At 39.0% G+C, this 25,799-nt stretch overlaps 1 protein-coding gene and 1 long non-coding RNA gene across 2 annotated transcripts in view; both read left to right on the top strand.

Annotated features, from left to right (window-relative positions):
• The first annotated feature begins 2,194 nt into the window (after positions 1-2,194).
• Positions 2,195-3,042, top strand: LOC141166247 (uncharacterized). Its single transcript, XR_012251267.1, has 2 exons — positions 2,195-2,254; positions 2,908-3,042. It is a non-coding gene; the product is annotated as an uncharacterized lncRNA (long non-coding RNA).
• A 1,932-nt stretch (positions 3,043-4,974) lies between these two features.
• The window catches only part of LOC141252834 (annexin A1-like), a 35,739-nt gene continuing 14,914 nt past the window's right edge, over positions 4,975-25,799 (top strand). The window contains exons 1-7 of the mRNA XM_073670594.1: positions 4,975-5,120; positions 11,968-12,046; positions 14,863-14,962; positions 15,201-15,295; positions 18,046-18,159; positions 18,511-18,601; positions 20,905-20,984. Coding sequence (XP_073526695.1) covers positions 11,972-12,046; positions 14,863-14,962; positions 15,201-15,295; positions 18,046-18,159; positions 18,511-18,601; positions 20,905-20,984 — 555 coding nt within the window. The 5' untranslated portion in view covers positions 4,975-5,120; positions 11,968-11,971. The remainder of the gene's footprint in view (positions 5,121-11,967; positions 12,047-14,862; positions 14,963-15,200; positions 15,296-18,045; positions 18,160-18,510; positions 18,602-20,904; positions 20,985-25,799) is intronic.

Consider the following 25,799-nt stretch of genomic DNA (forward strand, 5'->3'; position numbering starts at 1 on the left):
TTCTCTGTCTTTACATTAAGATGCTGGTATAGTGCAACTATTGTTTAATTGCATTTTGGACCTTTAGTTGCTGTATAATGTTCATATTGAACTGTATATCTGAGACAATTACCTATTACATAAAAGTAGAAGTTTTGTTAGAACGATCAGGTAGATTGCAAAATAAGAAAACTGTGAGTTCTGTGTTTGTGTAACTTTTTTATGACTAGCAATTAGTCATTTTTATGTGGGTCTAAAGACTCTGAAAAATTGGCAGAAAAAAAAAGTTTTGAGACAGACGTCAGTGTAAAAGTCCAACCAAAGGTCTTCTGACCCTAAATTGACAGACTGATAGGAATATATGAGACTGTCAAAGTCAAATCAGGAGACCAGCTACCAGTTGGTGTATCATGGTCCTTACACGGACATCTAAATGAGGCTTAAAACAGAATCTCTTTTATAGACGTTCTTATATAAAGGAGTCTACAAATGAATTCGATAAGGTGGTAAATAATAGATGTATAATATTAATAATTTTGCATCAATGTACATTTTGTTACTACTACTTGCAGTGTTTGACTGGAGTACTACAGGCCCAGTAAAGTTAATGTTTCAAAGGCCCAAATTCTATTTATACAGAATATATGCACATTAGCTTTTACAAACACTGAGCACACAGAATGTATTATCAATGAGGTCAAATACAGTTGTGATAAAAAATTATTCAGCCCCACAGTGCATTTACATTTTGTAGTTTTTTTTAGTAACTGAGAATCATAACAAAACCTTGCATAATTCTGCTTCATTTTGGGCCACACCTGTTTCACGATGAGTGGATATTGATTCACCTCTGATTTAAACAATACTATCCATTGAATGTTTCCATTTCCTGTATTTCTAATGATAGTCTTTATCAATTCTGATGTAACAATCAAAATATTTTTTAGGACAAACTTGATATCTTAGCCTTTAAATGAAACCTGTCACCATGAAAATGCAGTATAATCTGCAGGCATCATGTTATAAAGCAGAGGGAGCTCAGCAGATTGATGTATAGTGTTGTGAGAAAAAACTAGGTATAACCTGTATTTTCATCATTTAATCCTCTGCTGTTTCTGGAATTTTTGGTCCAGTGGGCGGGGCTATCAATAACTGACAGCTATCTTTATATAAGTGTGTATACAGAAATAACTGTCAGTCTCTGATAGGACCGCCCACTGGACCGGAAATACCAGAAATACCAGAGGTACAATGGGGAAAAAAAAGTATTTAGTCAAACACCAATTGTGCAAGTTCTCCCACTTAAAAAGATGAGAGAGGCCTGTAATTGATATCATAGGTAGACCTCAACTATGAGAGACAAAATGAAAAATCAAATCCTGAATTATATTTATCTGAAAATGTACAAACTTTCTGCTATTTGCAATAAGCTAATTAAACAAGAACAATTTAAGGAATTCAGCACACCTAATATAACAAGTGGGTTCTCCAAATTAAATACAAAATGTCACTTTTAATGACTTCTGCAGTCTCAAAATTATAAGTGTATTTAGTGCTTAGTAGAATACCGTTTGGCTGTTATGACCTGCTGCAAACATCATGCATAGCCATACACCAGATTTTAGCAGCGTTCCTTAGGAATCTTAGTCCATTCCTCATGGGCAATCGCCTCCAGTACACTAATATTCTTGGGTTGTCAAGAGTAGTTTAAAAGTTATGAGAAGAGATAATTTCCTTACGCAAAGAAGGAAAAGGATATAAAAGAATAGCAAAGGCATTGAATGTTCCTAGAAGTACAGTTGCAAGTTGGCTAAAATATATTAAAAAACACATAAATAAACCAGAGAACTTTTGGGATGCTGTCCTGTGGAGTAATAAAAATAACTAGAATTTTCAGGCCTGCCAATCAGCAGAATGGCTGGTGTAGGAATAATGAATTATACTCAGATATGGAGACGAAGACACAGGAATTCTATTGGAGAGAGTGTGAAGAGATGACAATATTGGGGGGAGTAGGTAAATGTGTGAAGAGACAACAGTATGTGGGGGAGTGGGTAAATATGGGAGGAGACAACAGTATGGGGGGAGTGGCTATATGTGCCAGGAGATGACAGTATGGGGGGGAATTGGTAAATATGTGGGGAGATTACAGTATGGGGAGGGGGTAAATGTGTGAGGAGATGAGAGTATGGGGGAAGGGTAAATGTGTGAGTAAATGACAGTATCGGTGGTAAATGTGAGAGAAGGTGACAGTGTGAGTCGAGTTGGTCAATATGTGAGGAGACAGTATGGTGAGCAGGGGTAGGATGGGGGAAATGTGTGAGGAGACAATATGTGGAGTGGGGGGGTGGAATATGTGAGGAGACAAGACAAGGAATGTGTGCAAAAACAGTATGAGGAGTGGGGGGATAATGTGTGATAAGACAGTATGGGGAGCAAGGGGTAATGTGTGAAGAAACAGTATGGGAAGGGAGGAAGAAATGGGTGAGTAGACAGTATGTGGAAAGAGAGGAAAAATGTGTGAGTAGATAATATAGGAAAGGTGGGGGTAATGTGTGAGGTAACAGTAGGGGGGAGAAATGCATGAGGTGTTAGTAGGGCAAAGCATGAGAATACAGTATGTGAGAGAAATGTGTGAGGGGATAGTATGGGGAAAAAAAGTGTGAAAGGGCACAGTATAGTAACTGTGTAGTGTGAAGGTCAGTAAAGAGAGGGGGAAGCATGGGACAGTGTTATGGCACAGTATACATGGGACAGTATGTAAGGGGGTGGAATGTTAGGAGGGGTATAGTACACAGACTGGACAGTAAAGTGGTACATAGTGTGAGGGGAAAGTTTGAGGAGGGGGCCCAGTATGAAAAGGAAAGGACAGTGTGTAGGGCAGATATTTTAATTCAGGAGCATTATAATCACCCTGTTATTTTTAAGGGCACTCTGTCGAGATGTCCTTCAGAGGACTGGAGAAGATAAAAGCCTGCAGAAATGAGCTGTAGATATGAAAAGCACATCATGGTGGCTGGTCAAGATGGTGAAGAAAATTAAGAGATTGATGTCACATATAAGGTACCTGAATATAAATGTTTATTTGTGGAATTGCCTGCGTCTCGGCAATACTGTGGTTCCTGTTTAGTCTGCAGCCTGATGATGGCTGGTAACAACAATTCCCAGTATTTCTTTACCATTGTTAAGGACATTCTGGGAATTATAGGTTTATGCATTACAATTGTAAGTTTAATTATGTAGTCAAGTACTGATGGTGGTTCTGGTGCTGTATTCTTATACTGATTGTGGTTCTGATGATATATTTCTGTAATGATTGTGGATCTGGTGATGTATTCCTGTACTGGTGATGGTTATGATGATGTATATCTATACTAATGGGTATTTTGGTGATGTTTTTCTGTATTAATGGTTGTTCAGGTGATATATTTCTTTACTAATGGTGGTTTTGGTGATGTATCTCTTTACTGATAGTAGTTCTGTACCATGTACTGATGGTGGTTCTATTGATGCATTTCTGTATTGATGATGATTCTGATTATGTGTTTCTGTATTGATGGTGATTATTTATGTATTTATGTTGTGATAGTGGTTCTGGTGATGTATTTCTGTACTGATGTTGGTCCTGGTGCTGTATTCTTGTGCTGTTATTGGTTCTAATTCTGTACACATGTAGCAAGCCATAACTTGTAAGAGTACATCATACATGGCCATGTTGATAAATTTTTGTGTTTTCTGACAAATTAAGGTTTATTACATTTGTATTTTTGTTGGGAGCATTAAAGGGGTTGTCCAAATTTGTGATAAAAGTCTGCGCATGCTGGCACAGAATTTAAATAAGGAAGAAAATAGACAGCAGAGAGGATATGGCAGAGCCAAAAACCCTACCCACAGTCCTGTCCTGATTCACGGAGACCAAAACTGATTTTATTAAAACCAGGCTATGGATTTCTTCACTGAAAGTTTATATTAAAGATGTATAGTATAATGGCTCCCACATTAGATGTCCCCATATTAGCTCCTGTACTGTATAAAAGGCCCCACATTAGCCCCCAAACTATATAATGTGCCGCACTTTAGGTCCTATACTGGATAATGGGCCCTCATTAGCTCCTGTACTGTATAATGGGCCCCACATTTGCCCCCAAACTAAATAATAGGCCCCACACTTTATGAGGGCCCTCAAAGTACTCCTTATAATGTATGAGGGCCCTGCTCTACTGGGGTGATTAACTGTATAGGTGCACTGCGGACACCAATACAGTTAAGGGTAGCATAGCTCCGGGTAGGCTCCTCTGAGCGCAGTGCCTGGGGAGACTGCACCCTCTGCCTCCCCCCAGTAGCTACACTACTGCCTACCAACATAGCTCATCGTCAATCCTCTGCTGTCTTCCTATGTTGCTGGTGCCAGTTAAGCCTCAATGTATGTTATGATATCATGACATGCGCTACCAATGTCATTGCATGGGCACATTAGGAGATTGTTACCTCAGAATGTAAGTCAAGGCCTAGCCAGTGCCTCAATTGTAAGGAAATATGAATAGGAGTTTAGCACCGGATGAAGGTAAGCAGAAAACCTATGGGGAACTGTTGCAGTAGAGAAAGGTGAGAGGATAGGTAAGAATAATATTTTATTGTTTTTTTAACCCCCATATGAATCCAGAGAAATGGTGCCCGGCTAGCTACCTTGTTTCCAAAAATTCTGATTCACTTGAATCCATTAATTTTGAGAAATTCTGAACAAACTCAATTAGTAAAGAATGAGTTTAATCATCTGTAGCCAACGGGCATATAGTGGAAAATTAAAATCTATTCTTCTCAATTAAATGTTCATTTAGCGCACTTTCATGTAATGCATTTATATACACACACAACATTACGTTTATTTAATTTTAGAAGATATCTACAACAAAAAATGCCTACAGGTAAGAACCACTTCAGTTGATCTACTCTTCCAGTGTTACAGCAAACAATAGGAATTGGCACTTTTCTGCTCGAACATGTTTTCTACCATGTGTTATTACTAAAGCATCATAGGTGTGGCTCATAAAAGTTATAAAAACTCAGCTCTTCACAGAATGCCATAACATTTGTCCAGCTGACACCTAACACAGAAGACAGAAGCCTACTGTTATAGAAAGGTTGGTTTAATGCATGTATTACCATAAGATTAGTTCATTTTTGATGTTTTTAAATGGATTAGGTATTTACAACCCTTTTCTTGGTAATTGTATATTGATACACTAACAATGGATTCATTAGTATTAAACATAGTGTAAGAAATACATTACTGGATAGGACCTTACCTACCAAGCAGCCAAGTATCTTGTGTTTTCTAGGAGCCTTCTGTTGAGAATCGCCAAAATTACAGGAGTAAGCATGGTTACGTTACCCTTTCAGAAGGAATTGGGAGGTTTCTTGGATTACACAGGGTTTGGGGACATTTTTTCACTGATTTTCATAAGGTTAAAAGGTTAAAGACAAATGGAATATGTGAACTTTTCTAATTTGTGAATATTTTCCAATATACCTAATATTATGGTTAGCAATTTTGTATGTAAATAATGTATCTTCAGGGTTTGGACAGTGACAGCTAAGGACCAAAGCGTGAATTACAGTAGCTCAACTGTGACCATCCTTCATTTTTATTTATTGGAAAATATAGAGGAAAGAGGTTCTGAGTCTTCATCACATCTCCCCTACTTTCCCTTTATTTTTATTTTTTTTTACTTTCAAATGACATATGTTGTCAAATCTAGTCATTCAGTAAAGTAGTGAGATTATTTTTTCATATTTCATAGGTATATGAAATTAAGAAATATATATAGATATTGATATACTGTATATCTTAATTTATATTTATATATGTCTATATATAAATTGTAATATGTGTGATGCAAAATAAAATAAAAAATATTAAATGAAACAAGGGAAAAGTTGAGTAGTAATGCTTAAAAAGTGAATTAAGACTGAAGTGACTCATGCTGGGGTGTAGTGGATAAAATCACATAATTACTTGTGCAATATATTTTGCATCATACTTTACATATAATGGAGCTTATAGAACTTCAAAGAAAGCTTGTATTATACAGAAAACAGGTTCTGGGAATATCTTGTGTAGGTGACTAGATTAACGTGCGCTTTAGGGTGGCAATAAAAGCTACTAGAGACGCCTCAACAAGCTAATGCATGATGTGTCTTTGTGTTTGTTAAAGAAAAAACTAATTAGGGGGATGTCCATTCTATCTTTATTTTAAACCCTTCACTACGGGGCCAATTTCCGCTTTTGCGTTTCCGTTTTTTTCCTCCCCTTCTTCTCAGAGCAATAACTCATTTATTTTTCTGTCTACATAGACATACGAATGGTAAAATGACCTGGCAATATGATTCTCCTCATCAATATGATTATGGCAATACCCAATGCGTCCAGATTTTTTTATTATTTTAGTGGTGAAAAAATAAATCAGAGAAGTTTGCAAATTTTTTCGGGTTGTGTTGACATTTTCCACGACCGGTAACAGTTTTATTTTTCGGGTGATGGAGCTGTGTGATGGCTTATTTTTTTGCAGGGTGTGAGAATGTTTTTATTAATACTATTTTTGGATAGATGTGAACTTTTGATCGCTTATTGCAACCTTTTTTGTTGAATTGCAGTGACCAAAAAAACGTAATTTTGTCATTCTTGAATTTTTTTCATTTACAGTGTTTACCGATAAGGGTTAATTATTTTCATATTTTGATAGATCAGACTTTTCTGAACATGGCAATGCCACATATGTATATTTTTTAATACAATCCAAGAAAATGGAAGCAGCACGCCATCTCAAAAGATGAAAAAATTACCTTTTAATAGCCCATTTTGACAAAGTTTCAGCTCTAGATGTGAGCCTGTCTCAAGTATCCACCTAGAACCAAAACATCACCAGCGCTGTCAGAGATTGACAGGCTGTTAACAGGTTAACATCGCTCCCCCACGATTGTTAGCGGCAGGTCATGGCTCTATTACACAACCATCACCTGCTACGTAAGGGGCAGGATCATTGGGTGCGCCCGCTACAAGCACCCTGTTAAGGGGACGGTTGCAAACAACTTTATTAAATAATGGAAAGCAACCGAACTCAGGGTCCGCGATGCAGCCTAGAGGACAGCGGCCGAACACCTTCCGGGTAAGAAGGTAAAGCAACCAACTAATGCATAAATCCCTCCAGTGTTACTTCACTCCGGGAAGGGAAAAGGAATTCGCACTATCTCCACTAACTGCACGAGAGATGTGCGACAAATAACGTAGCCGTAGCCCTGTTAACTGCACAGCTACGCAGCAGGCGCTAGGAAGTGTGTGTGACTCACGCCGGCGTGTACGTGCTCCCAGCCGGTGTGCGACCGGACTGCGGAGTAACTCTCCAGGTGACTAACAGGCGGTACCAGGGATATGGAGCCCGCAGTCTGCTCGGGATGTATAGCGACCCCCTTGAAGGAGCCAGACTGTCAAATGGAAACTACCTGCCTTCCTCCAACTAAGACTGCCTATCCCCAGCTAAACTTGCCTGTCCGAAGCTAGGCCTGCCTAAGCGACCTGTGCTAAACAGCCAAGCGAACTCTGGCATCGGCAGGTCACGGAGAGAGCAGCTAGAGAGCACTTGGAGCCGAAACAGACAAGCGTCCACACAGGAACACAACCTTAGCTCAATGATCAGAGCGCGCTGCCATGCTTGTGGGCGGTCTATTTAAAGACTAAGCCCTGCCCACTGTCGCATTATTGGTCGCACTACTGATGACCTCACCCGGGGCCAATCAGGCGGTGCCAGGTCACCGGATCAGCTGACACCAAAGCACCAATCACGGTCCGCCATGTCACGGGCATGCTCAGTGCAGTGCATCCTGGACTTAGGCTGTAGCAGCCCTTGTTCCCCTCCGCAACCTATGCTTAACACTACTAGGAACAAAGACACAAGAGACAGCCTGTACTTCTTGTGCACTGGCTAGGTGTTGGGACTGATTGTGATGCTAAGCAGCATCCACCCTGGCTGGACTAGAATGAGAGACCACACATGATTCTGACCCAATTTCAGGTCCAGCAACCACCTGATGCCTAACTCACCCATTTCCAACTTGTGCTGTACATATATGGCGGATGTTGTGAAGGAGTTAAGAAATATATTGTGGACATTCTTTTGTGTCACTTACTAATATATAATTACTACAGATTCTCCTCCTGTAATTCTTAATGCTGTTTCCTCTCACCTGTCCACAAAATGAGTGTTGGTGGAGGAACATGTGACCAGATCTGTCCATCAATCTCCTCCAATTGAAAAACACCTCACATGAGAAAGTTGTTTTTCAAATGGAGGAGGCTGATGGACTTGTCTGGTCACATGCTCTCCCGCTACCCATTATCTGGACAGGAGAGCTGTGGGTGTGTGCGGGAAAACTGCACAAACATGTGGAGGAGGAGAACCTGTAATAGGTATATATTAGTAAAGTGACACAAAACAATGTTCCTAACATATTTCCTAAACTAAATATAAAGTGAACAACTCTTTTTATTTATTCCTTTAAATATTCCTTTTGCTTTCGTGTTGTGTTTTTTATTGCATGATAGGGACACCACACCACTGTTTTTTTTATTGCAGCGCTGGAGTGGTGCTACTAATCTAAGTTCCCCAACACTAGTATTATATTTAAAAGCTGTCGTCTTCAGGTCTTCCAAGCACCGCTCTGGTCTCAGTCCACCATCTTGTGACCACAACTTCTGACTGACCAGAAGTCAGAGGTAACTGTCACAGGCTCTCAATGTAAGCCTATGAGAGCCTTGTTCAGGCCTCGTTCTGACCTCATTCTGGCCTCGTTCTGACCTTGTTCAGGCTCTTATAGATGTACATTGAGTTGTTACTTCTGGATCATGCCAATAAAAAGATGTAGTGATCTGGCAGGTGACAAACTGCTGGAGACCGACCGGAGAGGTGCCAATAACAGAATAAGATGGCGGCTGATGAGTATGAGACTAAGACTAGCATCACTCCAGTGCTGCAGTAAAAAATGCTGGACTGGTGCTTTAAGGCGTTAACAATGATATAACAAAAAAGAAAGGAAAAATATACCAGACAAAGAAATAGAAAACAAACCTTTATTACATTATATATGAAAAGATTATAATTATAATAAAAAAGGACACCATAAATATACCAGGCGTATGAAAAATGTATCTGGTTGGGTAAATAGAGTAAATAGCTCTCATAATACAGAAAAAAACATAAGATGCATGTGACATAGAGACTATCAAAAATAGTAATAAAGGACTGAATCTCCAAACTAGTTACTCCCACCCCTCCAAAAAAAATATGCACCATTCAGCAATTGCCAGTAAAGTAGCTGTCATGATGGAAATCATAGAAAGGGATCCAAGCACATGTGAAGCGAATAGTGAAGTAGTAATAGTCTAAAGATCCACAGTTGCTTTACTACACATGTACACATGGGTATATAAGGGGCATGATCAAAAAATGAAATAGCATTAATATTGTTTAGTTCAGTGAGTTATTAAAATATGGAAAACTCAGCAACCAAAAGGAAGATAATGAAAATGTTTACGGATAGAAAATGTATCCACACCAAATATTATACATATACCCACCTAGGAAAAACACACCCGACGCTCAGTTTGCTGAGGCTTTGTCTTCGTCTATTCATGTCATGATACACACAGTTTTCTCCAGAACAGGGAGATCCATATTCTTATTGATTGAGAAGTACAAATTCATGCCTTTGGCAGAAATTGCATCATTTATACAAATTTTCCACCATGGGGCTATACATTTACTATCCATAGTCACTATACCTAATGTCCTCTGTTCTGCTGGCTATGTTTGTCAGATTGGTGCTCTGCTATCCTGATCTATAACATGTCCACAACATGGGGAGCACTGTGGAAACTCTGAACCATGCCTCCCCTGATTTTTAATATAAAATGGACCAGCTGCAATAATTACTGTGCTGCATCCATCCAAGGGCAGAAAATGGAATGGAAGGCGTATTTGAGACCTTTGACAGTGCTCCTCATGCCTCTGTGGCAACTATTTTGGAGGCAAAGAAAACAGGCTACTTGTTTGATAGGTATGGTGATTATACAGGGGAAACTGTATAGTCACATTTATTACAAGCGGTGAGAAGTCACTTTAATCCCTTAAGGACCAGGCAATTTTTCATTTTTGCTTTCGTTCCCACCCTCCCCCTTTATTTCAAGAGCCATAACTTTTATATTTTTCCATCAACATAGCCGTCTAAGAACTTGCTTTTTGCGAGATGAGTTGTACTTTTGAATGACACCATCCATTTTATCATTCGATGTACTGGAAAGAGGGAAAAAAATTCCAAGTTTGGCAAAATTTTGTAATTGTTCTTTTTTTTATTATTTATATCATTCATTTCATGGTAAAAATTACCTGACAGCATGATATTCTGGGTCAGTACGATTATGGAGATACCAAACATGCATAGTTTCTTTTTATTTAGGTGGTGAAAAAAATTCAGAAATCACAAATTTGTAAAACAAAAAAAAAAATTTGCTTGTAATGCCAATTTCTGAGAGCCGTAATGTTTTCAATTCCCGGGATATGAAACTGTGTGAGGGCTTGTTTTTTTGTGCACAGAACCAATATTTTTATTGCTATCACTTTGGGGTACATACAATGTTTTGATTGCCTCTTATTAAATTTTTTTGTGTTGTTGTGGCAACTGAAAAAACTAAATTCTGGCGTTTTGAGTTTTTTTCTTGTTCAGCCATTTATCGATCAGATTAATTTTTTTTTATTTTGATAGATTGAACTTTTACAAACAGAACGATATCAAATATGTGTATTTTTGAACGTTTATATTTTTTTCAGATTTTTTAAAACATTTTTTTTTACTTTTTACTGTATTTGTTTATGCCCTCAGGGGACTTGAACCTGCAATCATCCGATCTCTTGTACTGAATACAGCAATACTACAGTATTGCTGTGTATAGCAAAAATCAAAGTCTCCTATGAATGCCAGCCACGGGCTGGCTTTCACAAGAGTACAGTCATGACAAACACAGGGATCTTCAGCAGGCCCCTGGCTATCAGGGCAACCCATCGGCGACCTGTGACCACATCACAAATGTGCCGATGGGAGCATAGAACAGCACGGCTTCTTCCCGGCACACTGTAAACACAATCGGCAACAGCGGCATTTCACAGGTTGACAACAGTGGGCGCAACTGTGCTCCGCCAACAGCTCTTGTAGGCTGATGATGGCTGATTATCACAAAGGAAAATGTTAAAAAATTACAGACTAATGGTATAAAAGCATGTCTGCTATCCTGAGGCATTAAACAAAATTAAAATGGACAATTCTAAATGCAGCAAATGTATTAAGGGTCAGAGATCTTTTAGGGTATGGGCACACGATCCGTATTTGCAGTGTTTTCGATGCAGATCACCTGCGCAGTTTCCAAAATGCTGCATTCTACATTATAAACACAGTGGATGGGATTTATAGAAATCCCATTCCCACTGTGCTTCTATTTGATGCTGCGCAAACTCACCCATGGCACGGCTTTACAAGCCACAGCTTGCCAATTTCACAACAGAAATTTCCCCAATAGAATATATTGGATGCGTTAACTCCGCATGTGTTCAATGAACACATACGGATTTACCTGCATGATCGGACACAGCGATTTGAACGTAGCGGAAATACACTGGGTCCAAAGTGCTGCTATAGCCTGACTGTGCTCACATACCCTTAAATTCTCTGGGACTCTGACTTTGAATTGTAATTATGCCTCCCTTCCTGTAAAAGAGCGATTGAGGTTAATTAAATTGTTAAACTAGATTGGCCTGAATGTTTGGCTTTTTTTCTCTTTGTTGTGGTGTTATGTTTTGACATGTCTCTATGTTATAATTTTTGTAATTATATGATATCCTAATACAAACACTAATAAATGTTAAATATTTTTTGCTACTTTAGAAAAATGGAGGAACAAAAGTATTCTATAGTTCAACAAATGCTGCAAGCGGCCCAGCAGACATCACAGGAGAGCTGTACTGTAAGTTTTATTATAACACACTACACTTTTACTACAAAGATTTCAAAAGTAATAATAAAAGCTACTACTTGCTTTACTTTAAAATTAATCTGTCACCAGATTATTACTTGAACAAATTACTATATACAGTGGGGAAAATAAATATTTGATACACTGCCGATTTAGCAAGTTTATCCACCTAGATAAATGGAGAGATCTGTAATTTTTATCGTAGGTACACTTCAGGTGTGACAGACAGAATCTAAAAAAAATCCAGAGAATCACATTGCATGATTTTTACATAATTAATTTGCATTTTTTTGCATGAAATAAGTATTTGATTCTGGTCATTGTCATGCTGGAAGACCCAACCACGACCCATCTTCAATGCTCTTACTGAGGGAAGGAGGCTGTAGGTCAAAATCTCCCGATACATGACTCCATCCATCCTCCTTTCAATACGATGCAGTTTTCCTGTCCCCTTTGCAGAAAAGCACCCCAAATTATGATGTTTCCCCCACCATGCCTCACGGTTGTGACATTGTTCTTGGGGTTGTACTCGTCTTTCTACTTCCTCTAAACATGGTGAGTGGAGTTGACACCAAAAGGTTCTATATTGGTCTCATCTGACCAAATGACAGGGTCTTATGATCGGCAGGGTCCTCTTTCCCTTTTCTGTAGAGGATAAGCTCTTATGGTCAGTAGGGTTCTCTCTCTTGTAAAGTGTATGCTATTATGGTCAGCAGGGTTCTCTCTCTCTACTCTCCCCCACTTGTTTTTTACGAGTAATTACAAGATTTCCAATACTGAGATTTGAGCAAATTTATTCGCCCTGAATCGATTTTTGGCGAAAATTCGACTAAGTCGGTTAATTCGAATTTAAAAAGATCTGATTATGACGTGCTCTCTAGGTATCTGACCCTAGAACATTTGACTACACTGCCTCACGGCTTGTCCATGAGTAGTGATTAGCGTCACATTACTACTGGCCATATACTTTTTTTTCCCCACAAATGGATCCAGTTAGTACACTCTGTGATTACATGGCAAATCTGACCCAGATGGTCCAGGATTTGGCCAGGGAGCACCAGAAGATAGAATCTCACAGTCCCAGCTGCAGGGTAAGTTTTCTAGTACTATGGGTGTTTCCCAAAGCTCTAGGCTAGGTAGGCAGAGATTGAGTTTAAACTACCGCAAAGGATTATTCATTTTTCTAACATGATTTTTTTTAAGTAAATACATCAGCCTCATCAGGGTTAAGAGATACTATTTGTTTATATATGCAGTTTGTACTGTAAAATCTACTGATAGATCCACTTTAAAGCTATCTTGCAGTTCACAATATCAATTTCAATACAAATAAAAACTACCCAGTTTCTGTCCCTGCCTCTTTCTCTTAATTTCTGTAAAATAACAATGTCTTTGACTACTCTCTATATATTGTGTTTTACATTTCCCCCTGTTCTTGAATGCATTGGCTGAGAGCGGGGAAAAGTGTTTCAGACTACCAAAGACTACTAAAGCACAATGTGCAGAGAGAAGTCTGAGAAGTTGGAAGCTATTTTACAGGAATAAAAATGGGAAGAACCACGCCAGAAAGCTTAAAGGGAGTCTGTCACACTAAAAATCATTATTAAATGATTTACACAGTCTTGTAGTGGACATGGCCCTTGTAATAATCATACTAGGACTGTACCTGTTAGTGATTCCGTGCCTGGGAAAAATACTTGTAATTCCCATACAAATAAGGGGGCTTGGGACACCATTGGCATGGCCAAGAGCTCGGTGCACTATTACACCCTCTCATTTTACATGTTGATGGCTTTCGCCTCCACTTCTAATTGACAATACTAGCTTGCCAAAGTGAGCACTCAGCCCATATGTGTGCGCATGTGCACTGTCATGATCATGAGTGTGGCTGCGCACACAGTCACGGTGCTTTTCCCCTCCTTTGCTTCTCTTTACCGAAGATTAGTGAGTGACATATGCAAAGAAGAGCCCAGGAGGAGAACGTACCCACCCTCACTGTGTGCGTACCAGCGCTGCAACTGTGTACATGGCCAGGCTCAGGCAGATTACTGTGCATAGGAAAAAAGACTCCAGTTCACCGTTAATAGTTCCAGTGCTGTTTAGAGTACGGAGCCTGAATATTTATCCTTCCTTGCAGTCTAGTGCGCATGCACACACACCAGCTGAGTTCCGACTGGGCTCACTCTGGGATGCAAGCACTGACAATCAGAAGATAGGGAAGGCCCTCTACATGCAAAATGAGGGAGAGTAACATTGCATCAAGCTCTTGGCTGCATCAATGGTGCACCAAAGCCGCCTCATTTGCATGCACATTAAAAGTATTTTTCTCATGCACTGTAAAATAACATCTACAGTGCTAGAATAATTATTATAGGGGCTTGATTTTGGGGTTGACAGACTCAACTTAAAAAGGACAGCATCATGTAGTTTTGCTATGCATTATTCATTTAAAGTATAATTTTCATTGTCAACCAGTGGGTTGTCTTAAAGTGCTTCAGAAGTTATTCAGTACCATGGAGTACCATGTCAAAAAACTTCTAAAAAATACCTAAACCCACTGAAAGCCATGTTGAAAAAATATCCCATATGTCCTAAATGTAAAATGATTTGAAGTGTGTGTGAAAATAACAATAAAAGTAAAAATCAAATGTCGTTCATGGGTATATCCTACACCACAAAAACAGATGCAGGTTTATTTTATTCCTTTTTCATGTAAACTTTATTTAAAAATAAACATCATTACAAGATATGTCTATTATTTTATTTAGCAAAACTGATGTTTGTATGTATTATATGTATATTCTTAGGAAGCCACAGGAGTACAAGGAGGAGCAGATTTGAAACCTCGTCCAAGGTTTAACTCTGCAGATGATGTAAATGCTTTGGAAAAGGCTATAACTGCAAAAGGTATGAGGATAATATTCATGATAATGTAATTATTCACTGATAAAGGTCTGTTGTAGAATGTTAATATTGAATTTATGATGATAAGTAGAATAGATATTAATTTCTGTGGATATTTCCCATGAACACATATTTACCATAGTTAATTTCTATGATCTTGTCCTTGAAATAATCTGACAGTTTATTATATGTGCTACCATAGTAAAATACAGATGTCATTTGTAATAATTTTGTCCCTTAGAAATTGATGAAGGAACTATTATCGATATCCTAACTAAGAGAAACAATGGACAGCGCCAGGAGATAAAAGCAGCTTATCAAAAACAAACAGGAAAGGTAAGAACATTTTGTTACATTTTTTTTCATAGACACTTTGGTTTTGACAGGGTGTGGTTTCTCATGGTTAGTTATGTGTGAGGTTTGTTGGGCCATGACTTACCGTGTAGATGGGTGAATACACATTTTTTCATGAAAATTTCCCGAGGAAGATAACCTCAAAAATTCAAACTCCAGATCAGACTCCATAATTCGGACCTTCAGGTCATTCCCCTGATTAGATCCCAATAGTCAAACCTCAGACCCGATAATACAGTCTTCAGACCAAATGCAAATATTCAGACCTTTGATTATGTACCCTAAAATACTAACTCCAGATCTCACAATTTATACCCCACATTTCAAGAATTCAGATCCCAGATCAGATTAATTTAAATACTTACATCTTCTATTTCGAAGCATCTTTTTTGGAGACAAGGCTGCTGATCAGGTCCAGGTGCAACATGATGTTCTCACAATCGTCAGGATCAGAATATCAAGCATTCTACTATGCACAATGCTCCTGACTCCAGCCAGCTTTGGATGTCATGTGCAGTGATACCTGAAGCCAAATAGGAGCCAGGCCTGCAGAGAAGGAGCAAGGCCTGCAGAGAAGAAGCCAGGAGGAAGGAGACAGTAATGGTTGAATTAAAGAAATTCCATTTCCATATTTGATGAACAATGGTTAGAAGAAATATTTAAATTGCCCTTAAAAAACAGGGACAGCCTTGACAACTTATAGACTGCTGGAAATTGCATATATATGAATCTCTGAGTAATCTTTGTGTATGTAGTACATACTGGTTTTTTTACATAAATTATATGTGAATCTAAAGAAACAATTTTAAAAAACATCTATTTTTATACTGAACAGAACTGAGAAGGTCTCACAAAATGATTTTTACATCGCATGTTAGTAGTTACTTTTAGTTAATAAAAGTTTACGAAAAAAAAATCAGTTTGCAATCCTCCGTCATTCATTTTACATTCTTTTATTCATTCATTCATTTTTAGACCTTATAGACCTCATATGATATTTGCATCTTTATCCAAGTTTCAGATTTTTCTGTTGTAAAGTATCCCTCCTAGTAAAATAGGCTTGATGTGGCTCTTTGTCTAGGGAGTTGCCCATATATCAGCATACTGTAGCTTTTATTCTGCACTTATTTTCCCTTAAGCTTTTCTCATTTTCTGCAGTGTTTTCTCTGCCTTGTTTAAGACTTACAAACCAAACCAAGAAAAAACAAAAAAGGAGCCCACAGTATTGCAAAAATAATGTATATCAAGATTTATTAATACATAAGTGATCAGACAGATACAGGAATCAGTGCGGAAAACTGATGAGGCATTAAAACCCGCAACAACCCTCTACACATGGCAAACTCCAATTCAGGACTCAAAAGGTACGAAATTGTATATATAAATTTAAAATATCCAAATAATCAAAAGATCATCGCCATACAGAAAATAGTATTGTCTATCCTCTCTATAAAATTTACAGAGAGGGTAATATATAGATACATAATTTCATAGTACAGCATGTATACTGAACTGCCCACACTGTCCAATGCGTGCTGGGTACAAATTCCCTATCACGTGCTGGATATAACTGTGAGTGACTTGCTGGAGTCACTACTATATACGTACCAGGGATATCAATCTTCAGCACGGAACATCAGGGAACCATCGAAACGCGCGTCGGGGCATCCCTGCTCTGCATGTACCGACCCCAGACGGACCTCTAAACTTCTGACTATCCCCTGACTGTTCCGTGCTGAAGTTTGATATCCCTGGTACGTATACAGTAGTGACTCCAGCAAGTCACTCACAGTTATATCCAGCACGTGATAGGGAATTTGTACCCAGCACGCATAGGACAGTATCGACAGTTCAGTATACACGCTGTACTATGAAATTATGTATCTATATATTACCCTCTCTGTAAATTTTATAGAGAGGATAGACAATACTATTTTCTGTATGGCGATGATCTTTTGATTATTTGGATATTTTAACTATATATACAATTTTGTACCTTTTGAGTCCTGAATTGGAGTTTGCCATGTGTAGAGGGTTGTTGCGGGTTTTAATGCCTCATCAGTTTTCCGCACTGATTCCTGTATCTGTCTGATCATTTATGTATTAATAAATCTTGATATACATTATTTTTGCAATACTGTGGGGTCCTTTTTCGTTTTTTCTTGGTTTGGTTTGTAAATTTATGGCGATGGAGTCTTATGATGTCCGTAATAGGGTAGTATTGAATATAGTAATATTTTACGTTTATAAACACTTGGTATGATATACATTACCTGCTCATGATTAGTATGTACTATACATGTTTAAGAGTTACATGCTTTCTTCCCTGCCCTCATTGCCGCTTACAATTCCTACCCCACACTGCTGCTAACGCTAACCCTGAGAGAAGGGGCAATGAGAGCAGAGTGTGTGGTCAGAACTAAGCAGGAACTTTGATGGATTTGTAACATTTACATAACGATCTTATAGATACTCTAATTTTGCAGTTGGAAGCAAATAAACAAAGAGAATTCTATACAAAGGAGTACATAGCCTGTAAGCGTTATCTGGCTAGACTATCTGCTGTAAGACAAATGTAATATATCATACTGTTAGAATAAATGTCTGTCCATGTAATACATAGATGATTTAGGACATCCATACATCCTGATACAGCACATAAACTGGGGTTGTTTTCAGTACACACTATACTGTACAATTGTCTTTTATACAATTTTTCTTGTATTTTCTAGTCCCTGGAAGAAGCACTAAAGAAAGTATTGAGTGGTAAACTTGAAGATGTGATACTGGATATGTTGAAAACTCCAGCTCAATTTGATGCCTCAGAGCTGAAAGCCGCAACAAAGGTATTGTACAGCGCTGTTGTGTTGTCCCTTGAGATATAAAGAGTTAAGCCTTTTTATTTAGATATTTCCACTTTTTTGTATTTCATCTTAAATGTTCCAAAATCACTTTTACATGCTCTTTTCATACCACAATCTTCATTATTATAAGTTTTCACTATTGGAAAAAAATGTGCAAAAAAGAACATTTTGTAATTGCAAGGTTGTCATGTGCAAAAACACAAGAAGATATAGAAAAGTCGTTTTTGATAAATTCTAATACAGTATCTTACGACAATGAAATTGTACTACTTGTATTTCATGACCTATGACACAATGAACAGCAATTCATTATATTATGTACCACTTTTAAAGGGTCTTGGAACAAATGAGGACACAATCATTGAAATTTTGGCGACACGGTCTAATCAACAAATCAAACAGATTAAGGAAGCCTACAAAGCAGGTATCTAGTCAATTAACAAAGCTTTAAGTAATTGTCATTGCTGAACTGTTTTAGGGTAATTAATTTTCACACTAGGCAGTTCAAGCCCATTTTTATTTTTTTATTTATTAATTTACTCATTCAACCATTCATTCATTTATTCAAAGCTATTATTAGACCCCCAAAGTGGGGGACATTTTTAGGCGTACATGATTCTACATAGAAGGATGGAGTAACATAAATAGGCATAGCAATGATATAACCTACAGCAGGATAGCTGCCCTGATGATGCCAATCCCACTATGTAGTTTTATGTATTTTCACACTCTGATCCATATAGCACAATAATGTGACTAAATAACAATAAGTCAGGTTAGTTTGCTACTGTACTAACAATACATGGACACAGTAATGGACCAGATATGGATCAAGTCAAATCATACACTCTTACACAGAAAAAATGATAATGCACTTCTCTTTGGATGTCTCCTACAAACATTTATCAGGCGACTAAACGAAGACAAGGTGAGCATTCAGTCAATAATATGTGTAAGATGAACTAAAGAGATAAAAACATGATTAGTCAAATTTGTAAAGTGCCATAGATATCAGTTACAAAGGAAATGACATTGATTTATCAATTATTAATGCTGTGAGGCCATACAATATGTATTCCTATCCAGGTGTTTAGGGGTTTGGTAGGGTACGTTCACTTCCGCGCCTGTTTGTATAACTCTGCTACTATTTGCTGAATATTACTGATTGTCACTTGTTTATATATTATTATTAAAGCATAATAAAGTTATGTTTTTTTCTGGAATATAACTAATCCTTTAATTAGTGAATCTGTCAGCTGTTTTTTTTTTTGCTATGAACCATATTTTTTGGACCATAAGATGCACTTCACCCCCTCCTCCAAATTTGGGAGGAAAATGGAGGGTGCATCTTATGGTCCAAATGTAGCTTACTGGGGAGTGGCCGTGATGGTGGAGTGGGATCACAGGAAGCAGGGTCTCTCCCTCAGGAACCCGATGGTAGCAGAAGCGGTGAGATGCTGTGTGGCCAGTGTTGGCGGTTAGGTAGAGCCGAGTGCATTACTTTTCCAGTGGCTATCTTCCTGTAGCCGTGGTCTACAGGGAAATAGCCACCCAAACCGGCACATGCACAGACTGGGATATCGGCGGCTATCTTCGTGAAGCCGTGGGCCTCAGGGAAATGGCCACCAAGATCTTAGTCTGCGCATACGCCAACTCAGGCGGCCATTTCCCTGTAGATCACGGCTTCAGCAAGATAGCCGCTGGAAAAGCAATGCTCTCCGCTCTGCCTCACTGCCGACACTGGGACTGCAGCATCTCACCGCTTCTGCAGCTACTGGGTTCCTGAGGGAGGGACCCTGCTTCCTGCAATCCCACTCCACCACCACTGCAACCACCCACTGCTGGGGCACTCCCTTCTCCCACCCAGAGCTCGTAGCAGTGCTCCTCTTCTGCCACCACTGGCTTCCTGAGGGACCATGCCCCCTGTAACACCCCCTCCACCGCCCCCGTGGTAAGATATCTATTCAGACTATAAGATGGACCCCCATCTTATAAAAAAATTTTTTCCTATTTTCCACCCCAAAATGTGGGGTGCGTCTTAAGGTCCGGTGCATCTTATAGTACGAAAAATATGGAAATCTGAGAACAGCATGATGAAGGGGTTGAGAGCCTGATTCCTGTGATGTGTCACTAATTTAGCTGTGTGTTGTTGCTTCAATAAAATCAGTGTTTTATCAGCAGGTATGTCACTTTCCTCAAGGAGAAACGTTACCCCTTAGACCTTCGTCCAGAGCCTCTCATCTAGCCAAATCAGTTCTCATACTTTGCACTGACGAAGGCCAGCAACCCGAAACACTGTGACTGCAAATTGTGATTCTGATTTTGCTTTTATCCTAAGTCTTATTGCACGACTCGTTAAAGGGTTGATTGTGACTTGTAGGATTGCTGCTTCCAATAGGTGGCGCTATAGAGTTCAAGTCCTCTTTTTCTCTGAAGAGGCAATTTGCTTGTTAAATTTCCCAGAGGAGCATTGCACGGCAAATAAACCTCCTTATCTTGACATGCCAGAGCTGGTATGTCACTCTCCACAAGAAGAAACGTTACCCCTTAGACCTGGAAATCTATGAAAATTTTTCCAACAACGCTCGAGCCTAACTGTTGAGTGTAAACATGGTGCGTTTACAAATGTTTGTGACACTCTGCAAGTTTAAAAATAAAAATTTTCATATGTATTGATTGTATTTAAATGCAAAATAATATTACTGATATGAAATTTTTCTTTTCTAGAATATAAAACTGATCTTGAAAAGGATATCACTGACGATACATCTGGAGATTTTCAGAAGGCTTTGCTGGTCCTTTTGAAGGTATAGTCTACTACTGAAAGATTACTAAATCTAATTTAGATTACTAAATAGACGTGATCACATTTTACAAATATGAGTTTTACAGGTTTGGAGAATTTTTAATGTTTTTTAATGAATAAATTCACTGCAAATCACTGATGATCCAATTTCCCTAAAAAAGATGACTATAACTCTCTGAGGTCTCCCAGGACTGTGTCCAACCACTTTCAATATCTTTATTGCAAACACAGCCTTAGTAATGTCAAAGAAACCTCATGATAGAAACGGATGTTAACCTAGTAGGAACTAATAGCCCATTAAATACAACAGACATTTCATGTTATTCAACATTTTAAAAAGTGGTCCAAAAATTATTCATTTTAGGCCTTTGTGATCAGTCAGATTGTACTGTGCAGTGCATTGACTCAAACTGACGGTGTCACTGTAAGGGCTCATACTCACTTATGAGAAAAACGGACGAGTGCAGTCCGATAAAAAATCGGATTGCACTCTGACCAAATGTTATTCAATGGGTGACATCTCATCTGCGATTTTTTTCTCAGCAGAAATCGGACTCAGAAAAAAAATCGCAGCATGCTGCGTATTGCCGCGTTTCTCGGACGAGACTCGCCAATGCAAGTTGATGGGTGCGAGAAAAAAATGGATGGCATACGGACCATCCGCATGCCATGCGATTGTTATGGATACATTACCATTCTGTAGCATAGAACACTGTAAATGGTCCTGTAAATGATTGCAGAATAAAAGTTGCAGGGAAAAAAAACGCATTGCATACGGATGTCATACGGATGCTAGGTGTGAAAAATCGCATAGTCCTCTCATGAAAAGCGCATGACACTTGCATGATACTCGTCCGTTTTTTCAGGTCCAGAAATTGAACCGTTTTTTTTTCTCACATATGGGTATGAGCCCTTAAAAGTAATATCATCCTGCATTACTGGGATGACTGATGTACCATTAATTCCATTAATGCACATAATGCTCTCTACTTCTTCCCCACTAATATGCTTGCTGGAGGCAAAGGAGGCCAATTGTAGCCCTCATTTAGCGGTAGTACTTTCCTGCTATTGTTAGCGGTTCCCATATTATTAGCTGTGGTATGTTTTCCTTTTTTTTACATTACTCCATCCATTGCCAATGCGACTTTTTCATTTACCATAAATTTCGTACAACACCATAATTAATTTTTGACAATCTCTTCACACCCAATTATTCTCTTTACAAAAAGGATGTAACAATAAATGTTAGGTTGTCAAAGTTGGACTAGTAAGACAGGTGTGCAAAAACAGACATGAACTGTTAAATGTCTAAACCAGGGGAGGAGTCCTGAGGAGATAATTTGCATATTCCCACTGCATTTTGGGGTAAGTGAAGAGTCTCCGCGAGCTCAAAGAACACTGGATTTTGGCTGTTGGAGCTGAAAAGAGGACATCGGCAAACCAGGGGAGGAGTCCTGAGGAGATAATTTGCATATTCCCACTGCATTTTGGGGTAAGTGAAGAGTCTCCGCGAGCTCAAAGAACACTGGATTTTGGCTGTTGGAGCTGAAAAGAGGACATCGGCAAACCAGGGGAGGAGTCCTGAGGAGATAATTTGCATATTCCCACTGCATTTTGGGGTAAGTGAAGAGTCTCCGCGAGCTGAAAGAACACTGGATTTTGGCTGTTGGAGCTGAAAAGAGGACATCGGCAAACCAGGGGAGGAGTCCTGAGGAGATAATTTGCATATTCCCACTGCATTTTGGGGTAAGTGAAGAGTCTCCGCGAGCTCAAAGAACACTGGATTTTGGCTGTTGGAGCTGAAAAGAGGACATCGGCAAACCAGGGGAGGAGTTCTGAGGAGATAATTTGCATATTCCCACTGCATTTTGGGGTAAGTGAAGAGTCTCCGCGAGCTCAAAGAACACTGGATTTTGGCTGTTGGAGCTGAAAAGAGGACATCGGTAAACCGCGCTTTTTTTTTAAGCTTTTTTCACTGTTTTCAGAACATTAACAATAAGAACATGGAAGAGTCCAGGAGCCATTTGGTGAGCTGCATATCCTGCTACATGTTCACAGACTTGCCAGTGGAAAAGCCAAACTTCACATGCCAGAAATGCAAGCTTGTGTCCCTGTTGGAGGAGAAGTTGCGAAATCTAGAAGAGAGGTTAACTACCTTGAAAATCATTAAGGAAGGTGAAGAGTTCTTAGACAGAGCAGAATTATCTCTTCATGATTCAGAAAGAGAAGAAATTCGAACTGCACCTGACGAAACAGAGGAATGGAAGCATGTGACCCACAGAAGCAGGAGGATCGAGAGGCAGTCAGCACCCATACTGCTCAGGAACCAGTACCAGGCTCTCACGCAGGAGAACCATGAAGAAATACAGCAAAATAAGACTTTGCCAGCAATGAATAACCTTGTAAGCCCTCAGAATCCTCCTGGATGGAGAAAGAAGAATGTTGTGAAGAAAAAACGGAGAGTGGTGGTCATGGGGGATTCCCTGTTAAGAGGAACAGAGGCCGCTATCTGCAGACCAGACATAACCTCAAGAGAAATGTGCTGTCTTCCAGGAGCAAAAATTAAAGATGTGTCTGACAGGATATCAAGACTCTTCAGACCTACAGATCACTACCCATTCCTGCTAATACATGTGGGGACAAATGACACCGCAAGAAAGGACCTGGAAACCATCTGCAGTGACTTTGAAGACTTAGGCAAGAAAGTGAAAGAATTGGGAGCGCAGGTGGTCTTCTCATCCATCCTCCCAGTGGATGGCCATGGAACAATGAGGTGGAATAAGATTCTACAGGTGAACAACTGGCTACGTCGATGGTGCCGTCAACAAGGATTTGGATTTCTGGATCACGGAATGAATTACCTATATGATGGACTACTTGCTAGAGATGGGGTGCACCTTACGAAGACTGGAAAACATGTATTTGGAAGTCGCCTTGCTACACTCATCAGAAAAGCTTTAAACTAGAACAATGTGGGAAGGGAAGCAAAAGGCCAGAAAAAGCCATACAGCTGACAAATACTATTGAGATCTCTGCTACTGGAAGTGGAAAGGAAGAACAAAGACAAAACAATTTAAATAATAAAAATATGGGAGGAAGAGAAACCAATCACAAACTAAAATGTTTTTATACAAATGCACAAAGCATGGGCAACAAACAAGGAGAATTGGAACTACTAATGCAGGAAAAGGAATATGATGTCATTGGAATCACTGAAACTTGGTGGGACGATACACATGATTGGAATAAAAGGTTAAAAGGATACAACTTATTTGCAAGAAACAGACTTGATAAACGAGGAGGAGGTGTTGCATTGTATGTTAGAAAAGCGTATATCTGCACAGAGATTGAAGCTTCAGAGACTGGGAGTTCTGTGGAAACTGTTTGGGTAAGAATACAAGGAGAGAACAACGGAAAGGACACCATTGTAGGCATTTACTACAGGCCACCTGGGCAAGCTGAAGATATGGATGAACTCTTTATGTATCAAATGACCAAGTTCTCCAAAAAATATGACGTAGTGGTCATGGGAGATTTCAACTATCCAGACATTTGTTGGGAATCTCTCTCAAGTAAAACTAACAGGTCAAGCAAATTCTTATCCTCTCTTGCTGACAACTTTATCTTCCAAAAGGTAGGGGAGAAAACAAGGGGATCTGCTACTTTGGATCTAATCCTTATAAACAGGGAGGAAATGGTTGAGGAGGTAAAGGTGGCTGGGACCCTAGGAGGCAGCGATCATGCTATTATAGAATTTTGGATAACTAGAGGAGGAAGACATGTGAAGACTCAAACTTCAAGGTTAGATTTTAGAAAGGCAGATTTTAAGAGACTCAGAAAGAGAATAGGAGGGATCCAATGGCTGGATGTCCTTAAGGACAAAAATGTCCAGGAAGGATGGGAAATTTTTAAAAATGAGATTCTCAAAGCACAATCGTTAACAATCCCGAAAAGTAGGAAGAATGGAAAGCATTTAAGGAAACCAGGATGGATGAACACAGAACTTAAACACATGCTAAAAAGAAAGAAAGAAATGTTTATTAAATGGAAAGAGGGAGGCATATCTAAAGAAGATTATAATGCAGTCTGCAGATCCTGCAGGGCACGTATCAGGTTAGCTAAAGCTGACAATGAATTAAGGCTTGCAAGAGATGTCAAAAGCAATAAAAAAGGATTTTGGGGGTATGTCAAAAGTAAAAGAAAAGTCAAAGATGCTATAGGATTTTTACAGGATGAAAATGGAGAAATGGTAAGAGAGGATGTTGAGAAGGCCGAACTTTTTAATTCCTATTTTGCATCTGTTTTCTCTCAGAAAGAAAATGTAACATCAACTGATCTTCACTGTCCTTTTAAAGGAATAGAGGAATCCAAGTTATCTGTAAACAGAAAGATTGTGAGGGAATATTTAGCTAACATAAATGAGTTCAAGTCTCCAGGTCCAGATGAATTACACCCCAGAGTACTGAAGGAGATCGTAGAAGAAATTTTAGAACCACTCTCCATAATCTTTGAAAATTCTTGGAGAACAGGAGAAGTCCTTGAAGACTGGAGAAGAGCAAATGTTGTTCCTATCTTCAAAAAGGGGAAGAAGGTGGACCCAGGGAACTATAGGCCGGTGAGTCTGACTTCTATACCAGGAAAGATCTTTGAACAAATTATTAAACAACATGTATGTAAGTACATGGATAAGAATGAAGTGATTAACCAGAGTCAGCATGGGTTTGTAACTAACAAGTCATGTCAGACTAACTTAATTTCCTTCTATGACAGAATCACTGACTGGGTGGATCAGGGAAATGCTGTAGATATAGTATAT

Source organism: Phyllobates terribilis, unplaced genomic scaffold (genome assembly GCF_046119375.1).
Source record: "Phyllobates terribilis strain yellow unplaced genomic scaffold, ASM4611937v1 Scaffold_1__5_contigs__length_1240528914, whole genome shotgun sequence".
In the NCBI taxonomy this organism is placed as follows: domain Eukaryota; kingdom Metazoa; phylum Chordata; class Amphibia; order Anura; family Dendrobatidae; genus Phyllobates; species Phyllobates terribilis.